At 37.8% G+C, this 24,165-nt stretch overlaps 2 protein-coding genes across 4 annotated transcripts; both read right to left on the bottom strand.

The window, feature by feature from the left end:
* Window positions 1–1,756: 1,756 nt before the first annotated feature.
* Window positions 1,757–18,497, bottom strand: LOC109069417 (glutamine and serine-rich protein 1-like). Of its 2 annotated transcripts, XM_042743511.1 has the most exons (14): window positions 17,494–18,497; window positions 17,151–17,377; window positions 15,117–15,217; window positions 14,872–15,027; window positions 10,538–14,020; window positions 10,087–10,343; window positions 8,358–8,474; window positions 8,114–8,247; window positions 6,868–7,088; window positions 5,457–5,594; window positions 5,265–5,362; window positions 4,084–4,230; window positions 3,842–3,937; window positions 1,757–2,760 (listed from the first exon to the last, which is right to left on the bottom strand). In XM_042743511.1, exons 2-14 carry the CDS (start codon window positions 17,234–17,236, stop codon window positions 2,620–2,622), a joined length of 5,175 nt encoding a protein of 1,724 aa, XP_042599445.1. In that variant the 5' UTR covers window positions 17,237–17,377; window positions 17,494–18,497; the 3' UTR covers window positions 1,757–2,619. The 2 variants fall into 2 exon arrangements, with proteins under 2 accessions (XP_042599445.1, XP_018941596.2); XM_019086051.2 differs by having other exon boundaries at window positions 17,151–18,497.
* An 855-nt stretch (window positions 18,498–19,352) lies between these two features.
* LOC109069418 (transmembrane gamma-carboxyglutamic acid protein 4-like) lies at window positions 19,353–23,576 on the bottom strand. 2 transcript variants are annotated; one of them, XM_042743599.1, is made up of 7 exons: window positions 23,379–23,576; window positions 22,974–23,083; window positions 22,557–22,720; window positions 22,251–22,278; window positions 21,493–21,631; window positions 21,186–21,371; window positions 19,353–20,143 (listed from the first exon to the last, which is right to left on the bottom strand). In XM_042743599.1, the coding sequence occupies exons 2-7, from the start codon at window positions 23,071–23,073 to the stop codon at window positions 20,116–20,118; spliced, it is 645 nt and encodes a 214-aa protein (XP_042599533.1). In that variant the 5' UTR covers window positions 23,074–23,083; window positions 23,379–23,576; the 3' UTR covers window positions 19,353–20,115. The 2 variants fall into 2 exon arrangements, with proteins under 2 accessions (XP_042599533.1, XP_042599534.1); XM_042743600.1 differs by lacking the exon at window positions 23,379–23,576 and adding an exon at window positions 23,265–23,366.
* Window positions 23,577–24,165: the final 589 nt, after the last annotated feature.

The following is a 24,165-nucleotide window of genomic DNA, read 5'->3' on the forward strand; positions in this document are numbered from 1 at the left end:
TCTTGAAGTTCCTGTCTGTTGTACTGAGTATCTCCAGGATGGATGGTTAGTGGGTGGATCGTATCAATTGCCCATCGATTGTCCCCATAAGTGAGAATCCAGTCTCAGTGAAACCAGAACAATGAGTTGACCGGTATCCTCTCAGCTCTGCTCCCACACTGCCCCAGCAGCACGCTCCTATCCATATTCACGTGTCTGAGACATTTGGGACTGGACAAACATCCAGTACTGCAATACGCAGCCTGGAATCTACTAACGCCCCTCACTAGACTGAACTGTACAGTGGCTTCCTTCATGACGGGCCATTTGTGGACATTGAGGTCTTTGTTTCCAGCCACAGAGATGTTCGATTTTGCGGCATTGTGGCTTGCAACAATCATGTTTTATTCATCAGTCCACTGACCAGCTGTACTGAAGTAACACAGTTTTAGACACACAACTGAACAGTTTTTCCATGAGACAACTACAGAGCAGCAAAAGAAGTGTGCTTAATTGTACTGAATGTGCACTTGTAGTGTACTTAAAATCTTAAAAGCATACTTAAAAAGGTATTCTTACAATATAATATTATTGAAGTAAAAAGCCACTTAAGTATACACTTAAAAGACACTTTTAATGATCTTTTTAACACACTTAAGTACTTTTAAAAAGTGCATTTTAATAGAAGTTTTAAATCATATGAATAATTTCATAGTACACAATTCTGATGTTGACTATCATACTAAAGCACATGTATTTTAAATGTATTACCGCTAAATTGCATTACAAATGTAAAATTACAATTATTTACATACAAGTTTCAATTGAAATTATGTTAAGGCATATTTTAGTTTACCATAAATGCTCGTCAGTACATTCGGCAGTACACTTCATCCATATTTCAAAAGGCAACAGAAGCAGTTACAAAATTTCATATTAAGATGTGATGTCCTACTTAAGTGGGTCAAAAAAAAGCACTCAAGTTCAGACAATTGCATTTAATATAAATTTGAACAATTACACATTTTTACTTGTGAATAACATGGAATTAAGCATTCGAAAACATTACATTCAGTTCACACTGAACTATATTATTTTAACTTATATTATTTGCTAAAGTTTACTTCTTTTTCACAAGGGTATAGAGAAGTGTTAAGAGATTCTGATTATACTCTTGTAGAGCACAAGCATGGAACACATATATTTGAGTTTTTTTCATAATTCATCTGATATTGGACCCAAAGCTTCATTTTATTTGAATTTAGTAACTATTATATATTTATTTGAATCTTGTAAAGTTGTGTAAAACCAGGCTAAAGATCAACCAGCCTCTCCCAGTGGAGCTATGTCAGTATGTTAAGTGATAAATCACCGGTCACAGCTTACTGTCACTTAGAAATCTGCAGCATCACTGCAGGAAGAGGAACAAGGACAACAGACAAGACAAAAAAAGAGATGTCACAGTCTATGACTTCCGGTTTAGGCTCATGTGACACTTTTCAGAGCAACAAGACACACTAGCGGTGGTTCTTTCAAGAATGATACCATTTATGAACAAAATTAGTTTAGTAAACGATTCAATGACTAAATGTTTCATTAAGTCCCTTGCTTCATGTGTGAACAAATCAGTGAACATTTAATGACTCACTCACTCAGTCAGTCACTGTCGCCACCTAAAGGCGTAATGATGTACTAAATAAACCAAAAGAGCTTTAAAATTAAACCAGTTTTCAGCCATCAATCGATGATCATTCATAAATGAAGTACTCACTCAAAGTTCTCATTTAATAGGAAATTTATTTTCACATGTCAGCAAAAACATTGTAGTGTGTAACACAGCTACACCTGAAAAGCGAAAAACTAATCCAATGCTGTCGGCACAGTATTCGTTCCAAACTTGCAAAGTCACCAAATAAGGAACTTCCTATATGTTGTATACAATGTGCATATGACCACAATATTTCCTTCTGTGAAAAATACATCTAATCTGTGAGATAAAATAAATGTTTTGAAAAAAAAAAAAGAAAAAAGACGAGTATAAAGAGTTTTTACCTCTGGAAAAAAAAGCTTTTTATTACAACAAAATATCACAAAAGCGGTATTAGAATTGCACCAACTCCGTTTTAACAAACAGAGTTTTAAAAGCACATCGGCTAAGTGTTCTATATTACGTCATGAGAGTCCTCTGACAAACAAAATGTACATTTATCATATATAAATTTGGCATAAAAATGGATGTTTTACATATATATCAATGTATAATTTCATTTTTAGAATCACCTAGCCCTCCAAACCATAATCACAGACTGATATTATTCTTTCAAACCAAAGGTTCCGGTTCTCAGCAAGACGCATGTATCGCATAACAGATCAATCCTGGTCCTTACTGATCAGAGGAAAGGACGCAGACCTTGATTCGGTACAGACAACACTCAACTACAGCGGGTTTCCATGTGAAACCACAGTCCATTGTCTCTGTGGATGACAGAAAAAGGCAGCCGTTTGGTCTATTTATGTCCATTTGATAAAACCCTCCCAGTCTCTTCGTACTGATGTCTGTCCTCAGCAGTGCAGGTTCATCAGGTTTATGAATGCTCATTGCCATATATGCTTGTCTATCAGCAGAATCTAGGCTTCTGTTCAAAGGCAGGCCTGCTGCACCTGTGTCAGAAGCTCCCCGAAGCGATCGAACAGGCCCTCTACCCATGTCCTGTTGCCCATGCAAGTCTGAACCGTCTCCTCCTGCCCCAGATCTTTACCTCGCGACTTCAACAACCGAATCTGATGTGAGAGAGAGAAAGACACTGACGAAACATAATACAACAGCACTGTAAACACAAACTAGATTTTTACATTTTCTAACTGTCTAGGGTGTTCTGCGTTTGTTATTCAGTAGTAGCAACCAGATTCAAACCCGAATCTCCCAAATGAGCACCACAGCTGGACGTGAAGGAACTGCAGGGGGCGTTAAGTTGATGAAAGGCATATAATTTATTAAATCAAATGTAAAATTACAAATAAATAATTTGGGCAACACAATTAATCGAAATGAAACAGAAAATGCAATATACTTTAGTGCGATTATCAAAAGCTATCTACATATATCTATAAATAAATCTTTCTATATATATCTATCTTTATATCTATCTATCTATCTATCTATATAAAAAAAGTGTAGGGCTTGGTTCACTTTATTTACACATTTAAATCATTTTCAACATTTCTGTGGACAGAAGAATTTCACCAACATTCCACAAAAATAAAAGTCTGAGAATTTAAAAATGATAAAAGCTCAAGGGTTGAACGTTACAATTTTATTCTTTTTTAATTTGCAGTACAACTGTAATTAAAAACAGTACTATATTTGTTTTTATTTATTTTTTAATTACAGTTAAAACTTATAATAAAACTAATGAAGACCCTGAAAGAGGTCTTTTGTTGTTTTCAGCAGAAGCAATATGAGATGAAGTGTCCACATGACAAACTAATTGCAATATAATATGAAAAAAGAAAAAAATTAATCTGTTTATCGGTTCATCACTAGACCATTAAACATCAGAGAACCGTGAATATGAAAATGTGTTATTTTTTTTAAATATTAAGTTAAAATCTCATGGAGTGCTTCAAGTAATTATTTCACTCGCTAGGCCAACGCTTAGGTCTTATTTTGATAAAGCAAACAGCGTGAGGTGGAGTATTTTACCACTGAGGATAAAACCAGACACGTCAGAGCCGTTACTGATATGAGCACTGCTAGTCAAAACAAGATTCTTTCAAAGATCCCTAGAGCTTGTCAGCAGGGACTAGTAGATGGGTTATCCATCCAAAAACTCACACACACACACACACATTAATGCCTCACCTCCTCCAGACACATCAGGTATGTGTGGTACTTATAGTGTTGTAGAGAGTGATACAGGGACAACCACTTTGTTTTCTGCTGATCCACTGTGTATTCCTGATAAGAGTGGGGAAAAAAAAGACTTCAACTGTATATCTACTGTACAGAGACCTAAAGGCCATTATGGTATACCTCCTAGTGGTGAAACAATTTAACTAGCTGAGATCAGGATATCTGGTATTAGCAAGACCTGCAGTACTCACCAGGGGAAGTTTGCAGGGCGATTTGGAGGGCTTCATGGTTTTCCTGTTGTAAGCCCTCCCACTCAACCTGACTTTAAAAACGGGAGTCTCGCAGTCTGTTTTCAGCTCGGTCACCACGGACAGCTCAGGAAAGCTGTCTAATGCATTCTGACGCACAAAACAGCATGCATTAAACACACATCCTGAAATCAACAGTGACTATGTTTACATGCACAGATCTTCATCAGTCCTGTTTTCATTAGTCTTAATCAAGTTTTAATGTACAGTACAAATTTCTATGTAAGCCTGCAAAAATATCTCTATGTGTGTGCATGTGAAGAGCAGGGCTTTCTTTCACTGGTAACAGAATCAAGTGTGTATTTGACGTTTTAGCCTTTCTAGTAAGGATGTTTAAAAGTACATATTTTCAAAACCAACAGCTTGGTGGTCTTGATTACTAGTCATCTAGTTGGTTTACCTAAAGATGAACTCACTCTCAGGCCATCCAAGATGCAGATGAGTTTGTTTCTTTATCAGATTTGGAGACATTTAGCATTACATCATTTACTCACCAATGGATGCTCTGCAGTGAATGGGTGCCGTCAGAATGAGAGTCCAAACAGCTGATAAAAACATCACAATAATCCACACCACTCCAGTCCATCAATTAACAGTCTTGTGCAATGAAAAGCTGCGTGTAAGAGACAAATCTATCATTAAGGCATTTTAACTTTGAACTGTAGCTTCTGAAGAAAATTTAAAAACTGAAGAATGTAGTATTATGAATTGAGGACTCATATTTTCAGCGAAAGCAATGGTTTTTAGTTAAAACGTCTTGATGGATTTGTTTCTTACAAACACAGTTTTTGCTTCACAAGATGTTAACTGGTGGACTGGAGTGGTGTGGATTATTGTGATGTTTTTATCAGCTGTTTGGACTCTCATTCTGACGGCACCCATTCACTGCAGTGGATCCATTGTTGAGCAAGTGATGTAATGCTAAATCTTGGATGGACTGGGGTTAAGTAAAATTTTTCCTTTAATTCAACCCGAACAATACAAAAGAGAAACCAAAAAAAAAAAAAAAAGGTTTTATTCTGCCTGAGCTATTAGTCAGAGTGTTGAATGTGATTATTATAGTGAACTGAAGCAGGACTGTGATATACTGACGGCGAAATGGAAAATGGTGACTCATGACTCACTTTGAAGATCTGACCCATGCGCAGTTTGGGCAGCAGCCTCCGCCTGTTGTCTGTGATCATTCCGTCCACCCTCTTCATGTGAGGCAGCAGCAGCTCGTCTGAAGGCAGATCAGCCACAAAGGTCAGCTTCACCATGTGCCAATTATTAACACTCCGGTTACAAATCAGACAGTTTGATCCCCGACTTCTCACCGTTCTCTCGCTCTAGTGCGTTCATGACGTCCGCGTCCAGGGCTACGCTGATCAGCAGCTCAACGAAGCACTTAAAGGTCTCCTTCATCGTTCTGGTGTTCAGGAAACGCGAGGCGAATGGAACCGGAGGTGTAAACTCTAAAATAAGGATTTATGGGATTGGAGAAAGGATTTGGAGTGTAGAACAATATCAACACACAGACTGATCCTTACTAAACTCTCATGAGAAATGATGGTGCAACAGCAACCAGACAAGTGTTATTTAGTATTATTTATATACAGTACAGGTCAAAAGTTTGGAAACATTACTATTTTTAATGTTTTTGAAAGAAGTTTCTTCTGCTCATCAAGCCTGCATTTATTTGATCAAAAAATACAGAAAAAAATGTAATATTGTGATATATTATTACAATTTAAAATAATTGTTTTTAAATTTATTATACTTTAAATTATCATTTATTTCTGTGATGCAAAGCTGAATTTTTAGGATCATTATCACATGATCCTTTAGAAATCATTCTAATATGATGATTCATTATCAAAGTTGGAAACAGTTCTGCTGCTTAATATTTTTTCAATGATTCATTATTTTTTTTGGATACTTTTTTGATAAAAAGTAAAAAAATAAATAAAAAAAGAAGCTATGTTTTTAAAATATAAATATTTTGTAATAACAATATACACTACTGGTCAGTAATTTGGGGTCAGTAATTTTTTTTTTCTTTCTTTTTTTAAATAAAATCAATACTTTTATTCAGCAAGGATGTGTTAAATTGATAAAAAGTGATAGTAAAGAAAATATATTATTAGAATATATATTATTAGAATTTTTTTTAAAATTTTGAATAAATGCAGTTCTTTTTAACTTTTTATTCATCAAATATATTAGACAGCAGAACTGTTTCCAACACTCATAATAAATCAGAATATTAGAATGATTTCTAAATGATCATGTGATAGACTGGATGTTATATGTGACACTGAAGGCTGGAGTAATGATGCTGAAAATTCAGCTTTGCATCACAGGAATAAATTATTTTTTTAAAGTATATTTAAATAGAAAACTATTATTTTAAGTTGTAATAATATATCACAATATTACTGTTTTTTCTGTATTTTTGATCAAATAAATGCAGGCTTGATGAGCAGAAGAAACTTCTTTCAAAAACATTAAAAATAGTAATGTTTCCAAACTTTTGGTCTGTACTGTACTATTGTCAATTTTATTAATGACAATTTTATTAATTTATTTTCTACTTTCAGTTTTCATTAGAATTTTTAGTTAGTAATTTAATCATTTTGTTATGCGCTTTTGTCTTTATTAGTTTTTGTAATTATTAAGGTTTAATTTATTTATATTTATCTTTCATTTATTTTATTTCCAATTAGTAATATTTCCAATTAGTCTCACCGTCATCCTCGCTCACAGCCTCCGGCGAGGAGTCGGAGGGAGATGTCGTGAACTCTTCTTTCCACTTCTTTCTCTTTTTAGGCGGCGGTTCAGCCTTGGCTTTCGGCTGCTTGGGTCTGGGTTTTGATAGAGCTCTCTGTTGTGCTGTTTTCTGCGTGGGAGAGTCCGACACAGCCGCCGCAGTGAATCGTTGGGCCAGAAGAGCTTTGGCCTGAGAGCCTCTGGGAAAAACAAATAAATAAATGAATGCTATTTCTGGAGTATAATATGTAGATTATCAATAGCGCAGTCAACAAGGGAGTGGTTCTGATGGAAAGTGAAATACTGTGAATTTCGTGCTAGCTGGCTGGAACAGAGTAATGTGTGGGATCAGTTTGATGTTGAAGATTTCAAACACACTGGCAGGAGATTGATGTTCCATGGAAAAATATTTGGCTGGGTGGGATTGCACAATAGAGGCCTGTGGCTAGGCTTGACATTTTAGTAAAGAATAGCAAAAACTCATCTGTATGTGGTTCACTTATACACTTAGGTGTACGTCACCTAATATGAGAATGCTTGCTGCGATTATGAACTTAACCGCATTATTTAGACTGAAGTATTGCGTTTACATGAGGTAAAGTTTAATCGCAAAATTGTCAAAATCTCATTATAATGGCATTATGATCTTTCTATCTATCTATCTATCTATCTATCTATCTATCTATCTATCTATCTATCTATCTATATATGTGTGCGTGTGTATACACATACAAAGTTTTTAATAACTAGGTAATATAATATAATATAATATCAGAAGCCTATTGTCTATTTATGTCTATGCATATTCATTAGCTTAAGTGACTAAACGATAGGAAAAAAAACCTGCATATATCATCAGAGAGAAGTCTGACTTTTTCACAGATCCAGTAATTAAATTTTTATTATACATTACAAGGACAAAGAATGTTAAAAATGAAAGTGCACGGATTAACTATTTAAAGTGAAATCTGTAATGCACATTTAGAAACCAGATGAGGTGGATTTTCATTTCAGTGTGACTTTAAGACATCTTGGTAATGACATTTTACTATTATTAATTTACTATTACTTTTTATAAGTACATGCAGCACTTCCACGTACAGCCCATAAATGAGGAAAGATGTTTGTCAACATTACTAATTAAATCCAACTCAAAAAAAAAACAAAAGTTATTTCTCCATTAGCTGAATTGACACTGATAGAGTAAGACACATACGGCCTGTACCTCATTGAATGCATGGGCTTGCATCGTGGTTTCCTGCTGCAGACTCTAACATACTCCCGCTTGTTGACAGTGTCAAGAAATTTGACATGTACTCTCCTGTACATGGACTTAGCATCACCAAAGTACCCCAAATACTGTAAAAAAAAAAAGAATAAGACACTGCCTGTTGTTCATGGCATTTTGAGATACCCACAGAAAACACACTATGATGCCACATTAACTAATGTTTTGTACTGGCACTTACACTGTTGGTGGCAAAGAACACTCGTTTCCCGTCCCTGAGCTCCGGTACGAACTTCTGTAGCAGGGCTTTCTGAACCTTCCAGATGGCTGGTGGTTCGACCCCTGCCTTCAATGTGATCTACACCCAAAAACACAACACATCAAAGGTTTAAAGTAGTGCTGTCAAACAATTCATCGCGATTAATCACATCCAAAATAAAAGTTTTTGTTTGTGTGTGTGTACTGTGTATATTTATTATGTATATATTTAAGAAAAATGTTATATTTTAAATATATTAATATATAATATAAATTATATGAATAGAAATATATACATGTAAATATTTTCAAAATATATACTGTATGTGTGTGTATTTATATATACATAATAAATGTACACACACATATATTATGTAAACAAAGACTTTTATTTTGGATGCGATTAATCGTTTGACAGCACTAGTTTAAAGAGACAAAGGGTTTAATAAAACAGACAGATAGTCTGCCCTATGTCTCTGATAACTGACAGGAGGTGAAAACGTCAATAACTGCTCAGCCACAAATGATACGTCACAATGTAATTTCAACAATTTAGACTCAACACCAAACGCCATTCACAATCCATTTTAGCTCCATATTATGAATTATTGGTCATACTTTATTTTGGGGACCAATTCACTATTAACTACAACTTTTGCCTCAATAAATGCCTAATTTGCTGCTTATTAAAAGAAAGTAAGGTAGTTGTTAAGTTTAGTTATTACACGGCTCTGTGGAATACTTGATTCTGATTGGTCTGTCGCGACATTACGAGGTATGTTATCCCTCGATAACAACCGGTAAAAGCTGATAACAGGCTCATCCTGGTAACAGCAGTCGGCGCTGTACTCTTGCTTGAACTATTTTTTCTTGGTGGAAGCTTTGCGTTTGTTTAGCTAATAAAATACTTAAACTCGATTCAAAATGGTGTACAATTGTTTAATTATGTCATCCTGGTATCGCAGACTCGCTCTCGTTTCATACAAACACAGCTGCTGCCATTTTGCTACGATTGTTTTGTACGCTGTAATGGATTATAAGAGAACTAACAAACTGGTAAGATTTTAAAACATTTTCGTCTTAAATCTTTTATTGCCTTAATTATTTATGTGGTGAAATGTTGTGTAATAAGTGGTTAAACTGCACTGTTTCCCTTAAATGTCTGTCTAGTTTGAACTTGCCTCTTGCTTGCAACTGCTGTGTTCACGGTAGCTTTGCGTTCAGATATTTCAAATCAATATTTCGTGTCTAATTATTTACTTATGTGGTAAGTAGCTGTGTAATAAGCGGGATAATGTACATCCAGCCGGTTGTTATCGCAGAATAACTTCCTTTAGGGTGATACAAGATCCTGATCACCCTGTCGGGGGTTATTCTGCGGTAACAACTGGCTGGATGTACATTATCCCTTACGTACAGGGTATGATTAAGGCATCTAAAATATGGTTATGCAGAACAAGGCATTAATATGTGCTTTATAATTACTAATAAACAATCAATGTGCTAGTCATATATGCACGCAAAATAGCAACTAGTTAATAGTGAGAACTGGTCCGGAAACTAAAGTGTTACTGTTACTGATTTTTTTTTTAACTAGATGGCATATTTAATTGGACTGGATCATGCACGTGGTTGTTCCATATTGTTTAAAAAAAGCATGCTGTTGACTTGAAATGTTGACTTCGACAGGTTCATTAAAAGTCCCAGCATACCTCCAGCCTTTCAATATCCTCATTCCTAACGACGAACTCGTCTCGCTCCCGGTACATGCCCTCCCCTCCACTATCTGACAGCTCCTCGTCCATCAGGCCCTCGATAGCAACTGAGTTCAGTTGAACAGCTAGCTTGTCTGGAGGCACATCCCTCAGTAACTCCTCCGCAGACATCTTCTGTGCAGCAGTCTGTCGGTCCTGTGGCTTGGCATCAGTAGGCTGTGTGCTGGAGGTCTGAAGTTGCTTTGTATTGTCACCTGATGGTTTATGTTGAAACGAGAGGACGAACTAGGGTTATCATAATACCAAAATTTCAGTGATTTACAAAATCAAATATTAAGCAACATGCCTTTACCTTTACATACAGTTCTAGAAGCTTTTCTACATATTATACAATAATGTTCATTATGAATCATGAAAGAAAATGTCTACATAAAGGGAGCTTCCATACCTAACTTCTGCTTTTTGTCTGAGGGCTCGTCTAAAGATGACAGTGCAGAGGTGATGCTCTTTTGAAGATCTTGGTTTTTCCCCACTGAATCGTCTTCATCAGAGGAAAATGTCGGCAGTGTTTCCAGGTTCCTCTGGAGCTCTTCATCAAGTCGTTTTGTAGAAATGACACTTTGAGGATCTGGAGATATCAATGGGGTTGAAGGAGGGGGAGGTTTAAAAGGAATAAGTAATGGATTAGAAGGCCTCTTGGAGGCTGAAGGCTTTCTAGTGCGATTGGGCGACCGTATCGGTGGAGATGATAGGTTTTGTCTGGATCCAGATTTAAGAAAGTCCAGGAAGGAGCCCAAGAATCCAGTTTTAACCTCCGGCTGTTTTTCTTCAACCTCTCGTAACTTCTGACGCATTCTCTCCTGCTGCTGGTAGCTTTCATTTGAGACCTCTGAGGTGGAAGTTGAACTTGCCTCACTGGCACGTGAATTCTGACGCTTAACTTGTGTGCTTTTTTTCTGAGATTTGGGTTGGCCATTTTCATCTTCAACAGATTGCTTCGAAGAACCCTTTGATCTGGAACGTTTTTTCGGAAGGCCATCTGTTGGATGTCCAATATGACTATCATCGGTTTTAAGGCTTTTCAATCCCTTCGGCTGGCTTATATTATTTGATGCGTTTTCAGTATTCTGATGTCCTGATTGACTTTGATCCTGGCCAGACAACTGAAAGTCAGAGGAGGTTGTATTACTGATAACAAGTCCATTAGCATTCAAAACAGAGCCATGGCTAGAGTTTACAAAATGTCCTTTGGGTAACACATTATTTTTCTCATGAGTGTTTGCTACCTTGTCAGATATTTGTTGTGCAGAGTTGTTTCTTATCTCAGGTTGGTTATTAGAGTTTGTGAGTGTAAACACTTGGTGTCCCTCCATTTCATCTTTGGAGTATGTCGTTTGAGCACCAATTATAGTCATGGCTGGCGAGTTAGCGATTATCATATGCTGAGATGGGAAACTATCAAGTCTGTTCTCAGCTGATTGAAAATTGCACTTGGAGTCTACAGGGTTGGCTACCGATGACAAGTCGGCATCAGATGATGTGGATTTGACAAAGTCCTGTGGTGTGACGCCACAGGCGGCTGCGGTAGCAGCAAGAATGTCATCGACATTTGACAGGATGTTCCTCTCATCTGCCAACAGCATGGAGTCAGGAAAGCATACAGAACTGAGAGTAAAGTTCTGCTTTGCTTCATGAGGATTTGACTGGTTGAAGTTGTCTTTTTGTGTTGGGTCCTGTTTAGTGGACTCTGTCGAGTTGGGCACTTGGTGAGAGACAACTTGCTGGTTGTGACGCCCATTAACGGTCAAATTAACAGTGTCGCTATTCATTTGGAGATACTGGACTGGTACGGACTGCATGTACATAGTCTGCTTGGGCTGATTCTGGCCTGAGGTGAGTACAGGCTGTTGCAGAACAATCATGTGAGCGGGATCAAGGAGAAATTGGGCACCGGGAACCCGGATGAACTGTGCTTGGTCCTCAGACAGGTGTCTGGGATCTGTCGGTTGAACTCTGATAATCTGACCCTGAAGGTTCTGCTGCTGAGAACTGGAGCCTTTCAGAAGTAGAGTATGCTGTTTCAGCTGGTCGGCACTCAAGGGTGCATGGGTGGAGTGCATCAACAAAGGGTTACTCTTGGCGTCGGAGGGAGTATTGGCACTGGTAGCGAGCTCCTTTGAGGTTTCCAAATGTGTAAGGATCTGCTCCTCTGTTCTGGAGTTACTACGAATGACACTTTGGGTGTTGTGCCTGTCTTCCATTTTCGAAACTACATAAACATCATTTTTTGTGTTGTTCTGTGCTCCGACTTCATTGGCTGAAAGGGTTTGAGAGGAGGTCACCATAGAGCCCTTCTGTAACGCCTGCACATCCTCAAGAGGAAGCTCTTCAGAGCCCTCTTTTGAGGAAAGAAACATTCGATCATCTTGTTGATGTGGTTTTAACTCAATTGAGGACTGGTTGTTTGGTAAGGCTTGGGTGTGAGCGGCAGGAGAGGAGGCTGATGACTGAACAGATGACAAGTACTTCTGCTGTAAAAGAGCACTGTCTGTCTTACTACCAGGAGGAGACTGCATTAAGATATAATCCTGTCCTGGGTTAGAGGATGATAAACTTCTGGCACGACTGGGTGAGAAGGAAGGGATGGGGGTTAGGGATTGACTTGACACATAGTTCTGCGAAGGTATGCTTGCAGATGCCAGCCCCTGGGTATAGAAACTAATGGTTGGCAGGCCCTGAGAGTGGCTGGAAGAATAACTTTGAGAAGGACTTCCCATGCAAAGAGTTTGCACCTGTGTCTCATACCCTTCCCTGTTTCCCGCAGGCGGCAAATCCTGCTGCTGACTCGAGGAATAAATCAGAGACTGGCTCACAGATGTCTCAGCTTCAGATTGACTAGCAAATGATGGGAAGGTCTTGTAAATGGAAGGAAGCTTCTCAGGCAAACTAGACGAGAAGGTTCGTGTTTGGCTGAGGTTGCTCGACAGGCTTTGACATGTGATATAAGTGTGCGAGGCACTAACGGAGACCAGACCTGGAAGCTGCGTTGATGTGTACGGTTGTGACTGGCTGGCGATCACTGGGCTTTGTTTCTGGGCTGGGGAGGAGTAGCTCTGTGGCTGCATGCCTGGAGAGCTTGCCTGGGCTTGAGTGTCTGTGTTCTCACTGGGATGTTGAACTATTTTGGAAGAACCGTCTTTAACCTTTACTCCAGATGAGCTGGAAAACCCAGGGGAGGGGGCAGAAGAAACGTAGGCCTGAGTTTGCTGCAGCGCTGCCTGAGAAGCTGTCTTCTGTTGTGTGGTGCCGTTTAGGGGCGAAGGGTCACCCGCAGGACTACAGGGTAAGGGTGTGTGCGGGGAAGGGTCCTGTTGATATGAAACGTCACTCTCGTCGTGCAGGTAACCCTGTAAGGAGTGCTGAGCACCGCTAGCCAGCTGCTCCTGAACTGGCTGGGTGCTAGAAGGCCGCTGGTGGTGCTTGATCACACTACATTCACGTTGAAGTGCTCGTTCAATGGAGCCTGAGAAAACCGGGCCACCGTAAGGCTGAGGGGCTTGCTGGGAGCTGCCCAAGGATGCGGACAGCAGGCTGAACTGAGGCTGGAGGAGGTGTGGGGCTGACTCTTGTGCTGAGCGATAGGTGGAGGACTGGGGTGGCAAGCCAGCCCCTAGAGACGTACCACTAAAAGCAAGTGCAGTTGGCACAGTGTACTGGGAGGATTTGAGCTGCAGCAGAGGGTCATTAGGGGATAGCAGACCATTTGAAGAGCTGAAAGTGCTGTCCTGAACAGCGGATGCTGATGTAGTGGTGAAACTTCTGGTAGGAAAGGCACTAGGGTGCTGGTAGGATGTGAGCGCAGAAGGCGTCGGGAACGTTCCTGAAGGATGCAGGGCTCCGGTGAGATAAAGTTCTGTTGAAGAGTTTGCACCTACAGCAGAAAAAATGAAAGTTTGACATACTGCAAGTGGCATTTAAATTGCGCATCATCTCTAAACCAATTTCCTTTTGCATTAAAATGACACTTTCTGTTGCCACAACAATTAAGGGGCTCATATAATGAGGATGAGTTTATTGTGCCATTTAAACCATAACTTTCCTTAGTCCAAACAATCCATCTATTGAAACTCCAAAAATGTCTCATTCTGTACATATTCATTCAGCTGTTTCAGTGTTTGGAAACATGCCGAATTACAGTGAGATGAAAAGGAGAACACATGATTGATGCTACTATTATTAAACACCAGAAGATCTAATGCTAAGAGTGAGAGGTAATAAGGAACCCGATTCTTTCAGTCTGACTATAAGAGTTTTAGCGATGCATTTCGGCCAGAATGGTTTTGTGAACTTGTCATGCTGTAATGCAAACTTTGTTATTAAAGGATGAAACAGTCCAAACTATAATTGACACAACAACAAAATTACAACCTGCGTGTAAATGCAGCAATGTGCTAATTCATTTCACATGCAAAGAGGGAGTTTATAAGAGTCTTTAAGGCTAGGCAGCAAAAACTGCCAATTTAATTTTAAGGGAGGGTGGAAAATGTTCACGAAATACTAAATGATGACCTATTATACATGGAATGTAGGGGAAATAAAATCATATTTCATTTCTTTCCCCCTTCCATCAGCTAATTTATTTCATTTAACCCCAACTATCTACTTCATGACCCTTTAAAGATTACTGGCAACTGAGAAACTGTGAGTCCAATCATCGCTGATAAGATGGTGCAGCAAAAACATCAGTGGTTTCTCTAAATAAGAGACCTAATGTATATTTACCAGTTTGCCAGGATGGGCTTCTAAACGAAGGGAGAAGAGTAGAGCCAGCAGGTCCAGCCTGAAGGCTTCTAGATTCAATAGCGGAGAGGAAGTTCATGACCGATGATTCAGTAGTGTTGCTACTGGCGGTGCTGTGCTGATTTGAGTCAAACACTCCTAGGAGAGAGATATCACAGACAGACAACAGGCTGTCAATGACTTCAAGCAGTAACTATATCTCATTACAGCCTGAACCTCTAGCTCACCTGTGGGATGGTGGGTGGTGGTAAACGTTGGCTGGTGACTAGAGGCAAAGGTCTGCCGTTGGAGGAGCTCAGAGTCCAACTGTGTAGAACCATAACTAGAACTAGAAAGCAAAAAAGCCACCTTTAGATGATATATTTTGTACATTTAAAAATCCAACCACAAACTTGAGCTCACGCAAAGATCTTTAATATTCAATTAGGATAGGCACATTTATATACAGTACCTTCGTAAATTACATTGTAGAGGTGTTGCGTAACTCTAAACTATTTAGTATAACAAAAACAAACTATTTCAGACATAATAGCAGAATTACGCAAATTCTCGGTGATGCAGACTAGTTTGGTAGTTGTAGTGTATGTAATAGGCTAGTAATAGTTGCATAGATTGGTTAGTTTTATATGCATATTTATACAAGTTTTCTGTCATAACATATCAACATTTTAAATGTAATATGAAGGCTATGCTTCACAGCTAATGAGACGAAAATGAACTACAAAGACAATAGACAGATGTCAGAGAAAACATATGGAAACTATTTTATTTGGTTAGTTTGTCTGTTATGATTTTAGCAATGCCACATCTCTTGCTAAACAGAGGAAAGTCCGCTCAGTATATTTTGCCAAATAAACATCTGCGTAAGTAAACGTCACAGCTGGGGAGATTCATTTGGGTTTGTTTCCTGGCTGTTTTTGATGGTTTCAGCGTGGATGTCTGTACAGACCTTGCATAAACTAACAGAGTGAATATCCATCAGCTAGTTCGAGTCTGTCGGATTCCTATTAGCTTCCTATTAGATGTGTTTTCTTATGGTACACTACAAATTCTCATTCCTGCTCCCTGGCTATAAAGGTAAATTAACGCCATTTATTTCTGCAATTTGGTGTCAATGTAAATTTAACCAAAGCATTCAAAAACCCTAAAATAAAAGATGGGAACTCTGATTTTTGCAAATGAGCGAATGGAACTACCTGTGCAATTATTTGCATACTAATGCAGTGTAATAAACTAACCGTCCCGTGTTCTGACTGCAAACCACCTGGTGCTTACTTCTGACAAAAGCACACAATACAAGCAGGATTATATAACATAACACGCTGCATTATAAATGCATTCCTAATGCATTATAACACAGCTAATAAGACCTCATAATTATAACCATAGTTATAATACACTACATTTTTATCTTTTAATAGTTTCCAGGCTGATGCGTCATGTGTTATGACATATTAGAAAGATTCAGGCATAAAAAATACAGTAGATCACAATGTGCATTATTAGGAATTATGAATGGCTCTATGCAGTACACGCTTCATGGGAATTTCCAAAAATAAGGTCGCTAAACTAAGTGGGTCAGTTATAATGTGTCTAGCAGAAATTTGTCACCTGTCCACAATCAGACACATGCACTGTCTTAAAAACATCATTAAAGCTTCTGCACTTAAATGCAATGTTAACATGCTACACTGAACACATAATAACTGTAAAATAGCACACCTGACATCGTCGCCTGATAAAGGAAGGCACTTTATGCATATAAACACGATGCACTGATGCCACACATGAGGGAGTTGAAGGGAAATCAGTGACAGACGGAACTAAATAAGACACTTTGTGTAAAGTTGCAGACACGTGGCCCTTCTGCACCACTGATCTATCAATTGTTTACAAACCTTCTCAATGTCTGCAAAGACTCTCTGACTGCTGTGTAAGTTTATATATGCGCGAACAAGCTGACACAGTCCTTATCCTGCACTCTCGGATGATTCATAGGCAAGACATACACCTAAATGAATAATTATGCATTAATGTTTAAGTGCAGTGCGGGTTTAAAGGTGATCAGAGATTTGAGCAGATGTGCAAACATCATCACGGTGTGTAACTGCGCGAGAGACTGCAGCTATTTAACTCCATTAAAACTAGCTTTATATGTGCCTTGACACTTTTACGTGTGTGCATATGCGTGTGTATGTGTGTGTTTCGCTAGGCCTTCCATCACCGGAGTTTTCTGCGGGAGGTGACCCGCCCTCTCGTACCTAGGTTTGTAGGCCCAGGCCGCGCTCTGAGCCGCCGCGCTGACCGTCTCTGTGAAGCTGGGGCTCGGGTAGTTCCTCTCCATCATCCGCCTTGGATCGGGAATGACGCGCGTCGCCCGACACAGCTACACATTCAACCGAGCGTGAGAAAATCACATATTCCTCAGACGTCGTGTGTCCTGCGGTGATCCGAGCGCCGGTCCCGGGGGTCTGACGGAGGATTTGTGCTGTGGATTAAGCGCAGGGTGAGGATCGCTGCTCGTGGCCCCCAAACAGAATCACACAGACACAGACGCGCTGCTGCCTCAAGTCCCCATATTGGCGTTTTCTCCCTAACACTCACTTCCGACAAACTTTAGATGGAAGTTTTTTGCTTTTCTCCCCCCTCTCTCAGTCTCTGTCTCGTTTGCTTTCTCTCTCTCTTCACACAAACACACAGGCGCGCGCAGCTTGTATCCCCGTGGAGACTGTAAATAAAATTAAATCAATTATTATACCCTCTCCCTGTCGATAATCTTACCCCAAAATACACCTTTAAATTGTAATCATAAACAGTTATTATTATGAATGGATAGTGCATGCCCTCTACTTCCCCATTTGTTCTTATAGCTACAGGTTATCATTTGGCCCATATATTAACTTTCTTATTCTTCTGAGGAGATTTACAGAACTGTGAACCAGCTACAATAAGATATCTTAATGCCATTGTATTGTATAATGAAATATTAAATGATTTTTCTTGTGTCTCAGAAATAACTTTTAAGACAGGTTTGCTAATACAGTGGTTTGGCAAATACATAACTTTATAATGCAGCATTTAGTTTTATATGATACATCGATCACAGGGTGCATAAACGAGGGTATAAACAATAATGCTTTTTTTTTTTTTTTTTTTAGACTGATTACTTATGGTTTGATGTGGTCCACAATTTTTAACTATTGAAGTGGTCTTCAACCTGACAAAGTCTGAGAACCACTGTTAAGTATATAATTTAGTCATTTCAAAATTAAACATCTTTGTCATGCTTTGCTTGAAAAGTATACTAGTGCCATATTTCCTGTAAAATAAATGTTTTAAATTTTGTGTAATAAATTTACTTTTTATTTTTAAGTGTGGCTAAAGTGTCCAAATATATTGAAGAATGTACAGTACCGGTCAAAATGTTTTGGAATAAATACAATTTCTTGAAAAAAGTATCTTGTGCTCATTGTTTACTTGATGAAAAACAGTAATTATTACAACTTTTTTTATTATTACAATAACCATTACAATATTACAATAACCATTTTATATTTGAATATATTGTAAAATGTCATTTCTTTCTGTGATGGCAGAGCTGTATGTCTTCAGTGTCATGATCTTTTAGAAATCATTCTAATATGCTGATTTGCTGCTCAAGAAACATTTCTGATTATTATCAATGTCGAAGTTGTTGCTGCTGCTTAATATGTTTGTGAAAACTGTGATACTCTACCATTCAAAGATTGGGGTAAAATTGATAAAAAAAAGAAAGAAAATACAGTAGTACTTATATCTAGTAAGCGTGCTTTGCTTGATCAAAAGTGACAGTAAAGACTGTTATAATATTTCATAACATTTATATTTTAAATAAATGCATCAAAGAATCTTGAAACATATCACAGCTTGCACAAAAATATGAGACAGCTACATTTTTTTTAAAAACATCTTAATTATTACAAACTTTTCAGCAGTAGTGTACATTAAACTACTGTACACACACTTGTTTGGGATTTTAAGTAGGCTTTATGTAAATGTAAGGGTAACACTTTATTTAAGGGTCTCTTAACTGCTTATAAGCATGCATATTACTAGAATATTAGCCATTTATTAGTAGTAATTAAGCACATATTAATGGCTTATTCTACATCCCTAATACCTAAACTTAACAACTACCTTTTAATAAGCAGCATATTAGGAATTTATTGAGGGAAAAGTTGTAGTTAAATGTTGAATAAGTGTTCCCTATTCTAAAATGTCACCAATGTAAGTTACCCAGAACTTTCATAACACACTTTAACCTGCCTTACATCTGCAAACAATATCTGACTCTCCATAGAACTTGAAGTTGTATTATCATTGTACCTAAAAGTTATTTCGGTGTAATAGCTTTAGTGATAATTATGCCAAGCACTTTCATCATCCACCAGAATGTAACAAGACAACACTAATATACAAAAATATTCAAACAAAAACTAAAGTTTATTATAAAGTCTATTAATATCCCTATAATGATAACACTAGAGCCCAGCCATTATCATTTAAAATGCATCAAAGGGATGCTTCAGCCTCCAGAAACCTGTACAGTAGCAGCCGCTTGGCAAAGTGCCCTTTAAAGCTGTGTGTTCATGCCAGTAGAATGAACTGAAATCCCTCAATAAAACGAAAGCAACAGAATTAGTTATCTATATGCACAGCCTGACAGAAGTGCCGTGATGTCAGAGGAGGTTATCTTGTTTTTGGTGTGCTGATCACAGAATGGACACCAAATACTGATCCAGTAAATACACAGGTTCTACGTCACTCTCTACTAGATCGTTAAAATGGACTATAACATACTGAAAAGGGATAAAATGATTTGCCCTTCATAAAAGCCCACCATATTAAATAAAACATTATGATCTGTCTTTTATTGTAACAGTTATTAATATAAAACTGGTTTTCAATGGTTATAGTTTTAAAGAAAAACTATTACAAAGAATTGTAAGGTTTAGAATTAGATTTAAAGGTTATCTTTCTAGGTAGCTCTAACTGTCTACACTATCCAGAGATGTTCAGTGATTTTAATTCACTGTCTAATATGACTAAACGCTGCAATGCAGCTTTATATTAGTGGTTTATTCCAGTGTATTAAATCCAAACGCCTTTGGTTTAACACATTTTCAGTTCATAGAAAGAAAAAGTGGTTTAGTCCGTCCTGATTCAGTTTGGAAAACGATGATATGGTTATCGTCGGATGCTGCCTGGCCTGGAACTGTGGACAGATATAAGACGTGTGGAATTAGATGTGTAATCATTTTAACAAGAATGAAAAAAAAAAGATTGTTGCTTGTGTAAAATATATTTTAAAACAGGCAGCAACATTCATCAGTTTTCTGAAATTTTTACTCTCTCTCTCAGGCCTAGCTTTCCATCACTTGCTCACCAATGGATGCTCTGCAGTGAATGGGTGCCGTCAGAATGAGAGTCCAAACAGCTGATAAAAACATCACAATAATCCACACCACTCCAGTCTATCAATTACCATCTTAAGGAGTTTTAAACTTCAAAACATTGCTAAAATAAAAAATAATCTTTAGATAATGTTGCTTTGTTAGTGTTATATAGTTTATTTTTTGTTTCAAGGTGGAAATGTTGTCTGGTCTGGAACAGTTTAGAGTTATGAATAGTTCTAAACAAATATGTTGGTGGATTTTGATGCGAAAGAACAACAATGCATGGCCTTTAGCCACTAGAGGAACCGTCATTATAGATTACGGACTCATATTTTCGGCCGGAAGTGAAAGTTTGAAATTAAAATGCTTTAATGATGGATTTGTTTCTTACAGACACACAGCTTTTCACTTCACAAGACGTTAATTGATAGACTGGAGTGGTGTGGATTATTGTGATGTTTTTATCAGCTGTTTGGACTCTCATTCTGACGGCACCCATTCACTGCAGAGCATCCATCGGTGAGCAAGTGATGGAAAGCTACACTTCTCCAAATCTGATGAAGAAACAAACTCCTCTGTTTAGTATATGTAAAGTTGCATTTCCTTGCCTTGCCTTGTTTAATTTTTTGGTGAATTATTCTTTTCATTTAGCATTTAGAAACAGACAATGATTAACACTCTGCTCTCAAGCGAAACAATTAACCGTGAATTGCTGCCTGTTTTGGCAATTAACATACATACTTAAATTGTTTTTTTTATTTTGAAGAAACGTCAAATGGTTGGTAATAAGCAACTAAATGACATAATAAAATGAAACAGATTACATAAGGGAATAGAATAAATGAAAAGGTGTGTTGGTACCCAGGATACGGTGGCGGTGGGACATCATGTGGTCCATTGATGGCGATGGCCTGTTCATAAGAAGGTAAACCAGGAGCATCTGGGCTTGCATCTGAGCCTGTGTGAGGAATAGGATGCAGAGAGACCTCCTCCAGTCTCCGGATGATCACCGAGGCATTGCTTCGGTTGGATCGACGTCTAAATGAACTAAATTTAAAAGGCAAAACACTGCAATCAGTCTCTCCAGTCCCTACAGTAAATGAAAACTCAGTTCTCATAATTCCCAACATAGAGAATGTGCTTCACACTTGTTATCGTGAAGCCTTACCTTCGGAAGCCATGGTCTTTATGCCTCCCCTGGCACAAGTACCAGATGAGGAGGCCAACTATAACAATAAAGACTCCAGCGGAGATGATGCCCACCAGCAATGCTGTCACATCAACTTTTGATTGGGATTCATCCTTATCTATGAATACAGGAGGAAATAGTTATCATAAATCTAATAATAAAGTCCATTTAAAATACAGTTTTTATTTAATGACTATTGTTATTTATATATATGACAGTGCTTTGTGCATAAATTCTTTGAAATAATAGAAGTTAGTACATACACTACTGGTAAAAAGGATCACGTGACACTGAAGACTGGAGTAATGGTGCAAAAAAATTAGCTTTGCATCACATGAATAAGTTACATTTCAAAATATACAGTCATTTTAAATAACATTTCACAATATAACTGTTCTTACTGTATTTTTGATTAAATAAATGCAATCTTGGTGAGCTTAAGAGTCTTAAAAGTCCAAAAACATTCAAATAATCTTAATAATTCCAAACATTTTACTGATAGTGTACATGTAAAGGATTACACACAAACGGAAAGCAAAAAACACAGATTTTTTTTTTTTTTCAGACACACACGACGACACAATGAAGAAATGGTTTAAAATGAAACTTTAGTGAACTGGGAATATTAAAATAATATGCAAAGAACTCTGGATGAACGGGTTTCTTTTAGTAGATAAACATTTGAAGAGTCGAGTGTTTTTTCTAATCATTCAGGTGTATGCATGACAAAAACTCACCCTTTGTATATTTCCTCCAAAAGTCATTCTGTCAAACCAAAAATTAAATGCGAATTAAATTCATGTCCAGTATGAAATAAACAAATGGGTGTTAATATCAAAAAGCACTGATAATCAGATGTTGGGAGTGAAAGGAGTGTGTCGCTGGTGTCACTTTTTAATCATCATCCTCACTTGTACTGTTATCTGCCCAAATCCAACCCATGGGCAAGTACACATGACAATGTCGTTTAACTAGGAGTGGTTGTCACAGCCTGTGTAATGAATAAAATTCATTAGTCAACAATAATAACTGGATTACTCAACTGTATCAGGGATATTCTCAAAGACTTCCCGAGCCTCCTCGTAACTGCATATCTCCTCGTTACACTCCCGCTCTAGATTCCCCGGGGTGAAGACCTCGAAGTCGAAGCGGTTGAACAGCAGGCGACGTCCTAAAAATGTGTTGGCCTCCTGGTCCACAACAAACACTACACAGCACCAATAAATACGTCAAATGTGACTGAAAATACAGTGTCATGCAATAATCAGACATAATGTTACATATACTTAAACTTTGATAGAGATGTAAAGTTCATCTGCATACATAAGCATAAAAATACATACACTAAGTCACTTATCATATCTTATCCTATCTTAGATCATGCTAGGATTTTAACAGGAGTATGTGCATTCGTTATTGTGTTTAAAAACAAAATGTAAATGTTTGAAAGCATTGCCCACCTTCACTGTCTTGATCTGCTGGTGTTTGCAGGGTTTTTCTCACACATGCACAGTGTCCACATAAAGTGAAATGACACAGCAGGAGGACAAATATAAGCATTTCTAGTCAACTGTGGGAGAAAAGGACAAAAATCTGCTCAACCACAAGGAAAACAAGACTGAATTCCACTGAAATACGCAATAAGAAGAGAAGAAAAAAAAAAAAAAAAAAAAAAAAAAAAAACCTTGGTTACTACAATTTTACTTTAATAAAAGCATCATGTTTAATTCTCGTAATGGAAACACACACACCCATGTTGTGCTATTCCAGAAGTTGAGATTCCAATTCGATTTTAATATGAAAAAGTCTTCAGCTTTAAAGGTCGAAACCGAAAGAATGTGAAGGAAGCTTATCAAAGTACTCACCTTTCGGTGTTAGTTTATATTTCCAGAGAATAGGGTTAGCGTTCGACTTTAATTAATTTCCACAGAGCACCTGAAGACGTTCATGTTTTGGACGAAAAGTCATTTGTTGCGTTCCAGGAAATTAACGTTACAGTTTCCGTTTACAACACACACACACACACACACACACACACACACACACACACACACACACACACACACACACACACACACACACACACACACACACACACACACACACACACACACACACACACACACACACGGCTGAACTGGGAAACACCTGCTCAGACTTGAATAATCGATCGCTGCAAATCCCGATTTCACCGAAACCTACTATGACGAAGGATTAGCTCATGAATATTTATTACGTTATATGACGTTTGCGTAGAACGACTACTTGGTTCGCCGAAAGGCCGACGTTGTGAGCGAATTCTCAAAATTTTCAAATTTATGTAACTGAAAAAAAAAAAAAAAAAAAAAAAAAAGCCTTCGTCATAGTAGGATTCTTAATTTATTCCCACTCGAAACTGCATGGGTGCTTTCACATACTCTACTAATGGGGTTTATTTTAACATTTTGCATCTATCCTGTCAGTGCTAAACAAGCTTACATTCATGACGTTTGTCATTTTTGACAGTTTTGATTGTAATTTTGATTTTAACTTTAGTAAATATGTTTTCTCCACTGTGAAGACATTATTAGCCTAGATTTTATGAAAACAAAAGAGACAAGGCTCTTAGACACGTTAACCTTTTAGTTTGTTTACCAAATTTCTTATTCGCAA

This window comes from Cyprinus carpio, chromosome B18 (assembly GCF_018340385.1).
Source record: "Cyprinus carpio isolate SPL01 chromosome B18, ASM1834038v1, whole genome shotgun sequence".
Classification (NCBI taxonomy): Eukaryota; Metazoa; Chordata; class Actinopteri; order Cypriniformes; family Cyprinidae; genus Cyprinus; species Cyprinus carpio.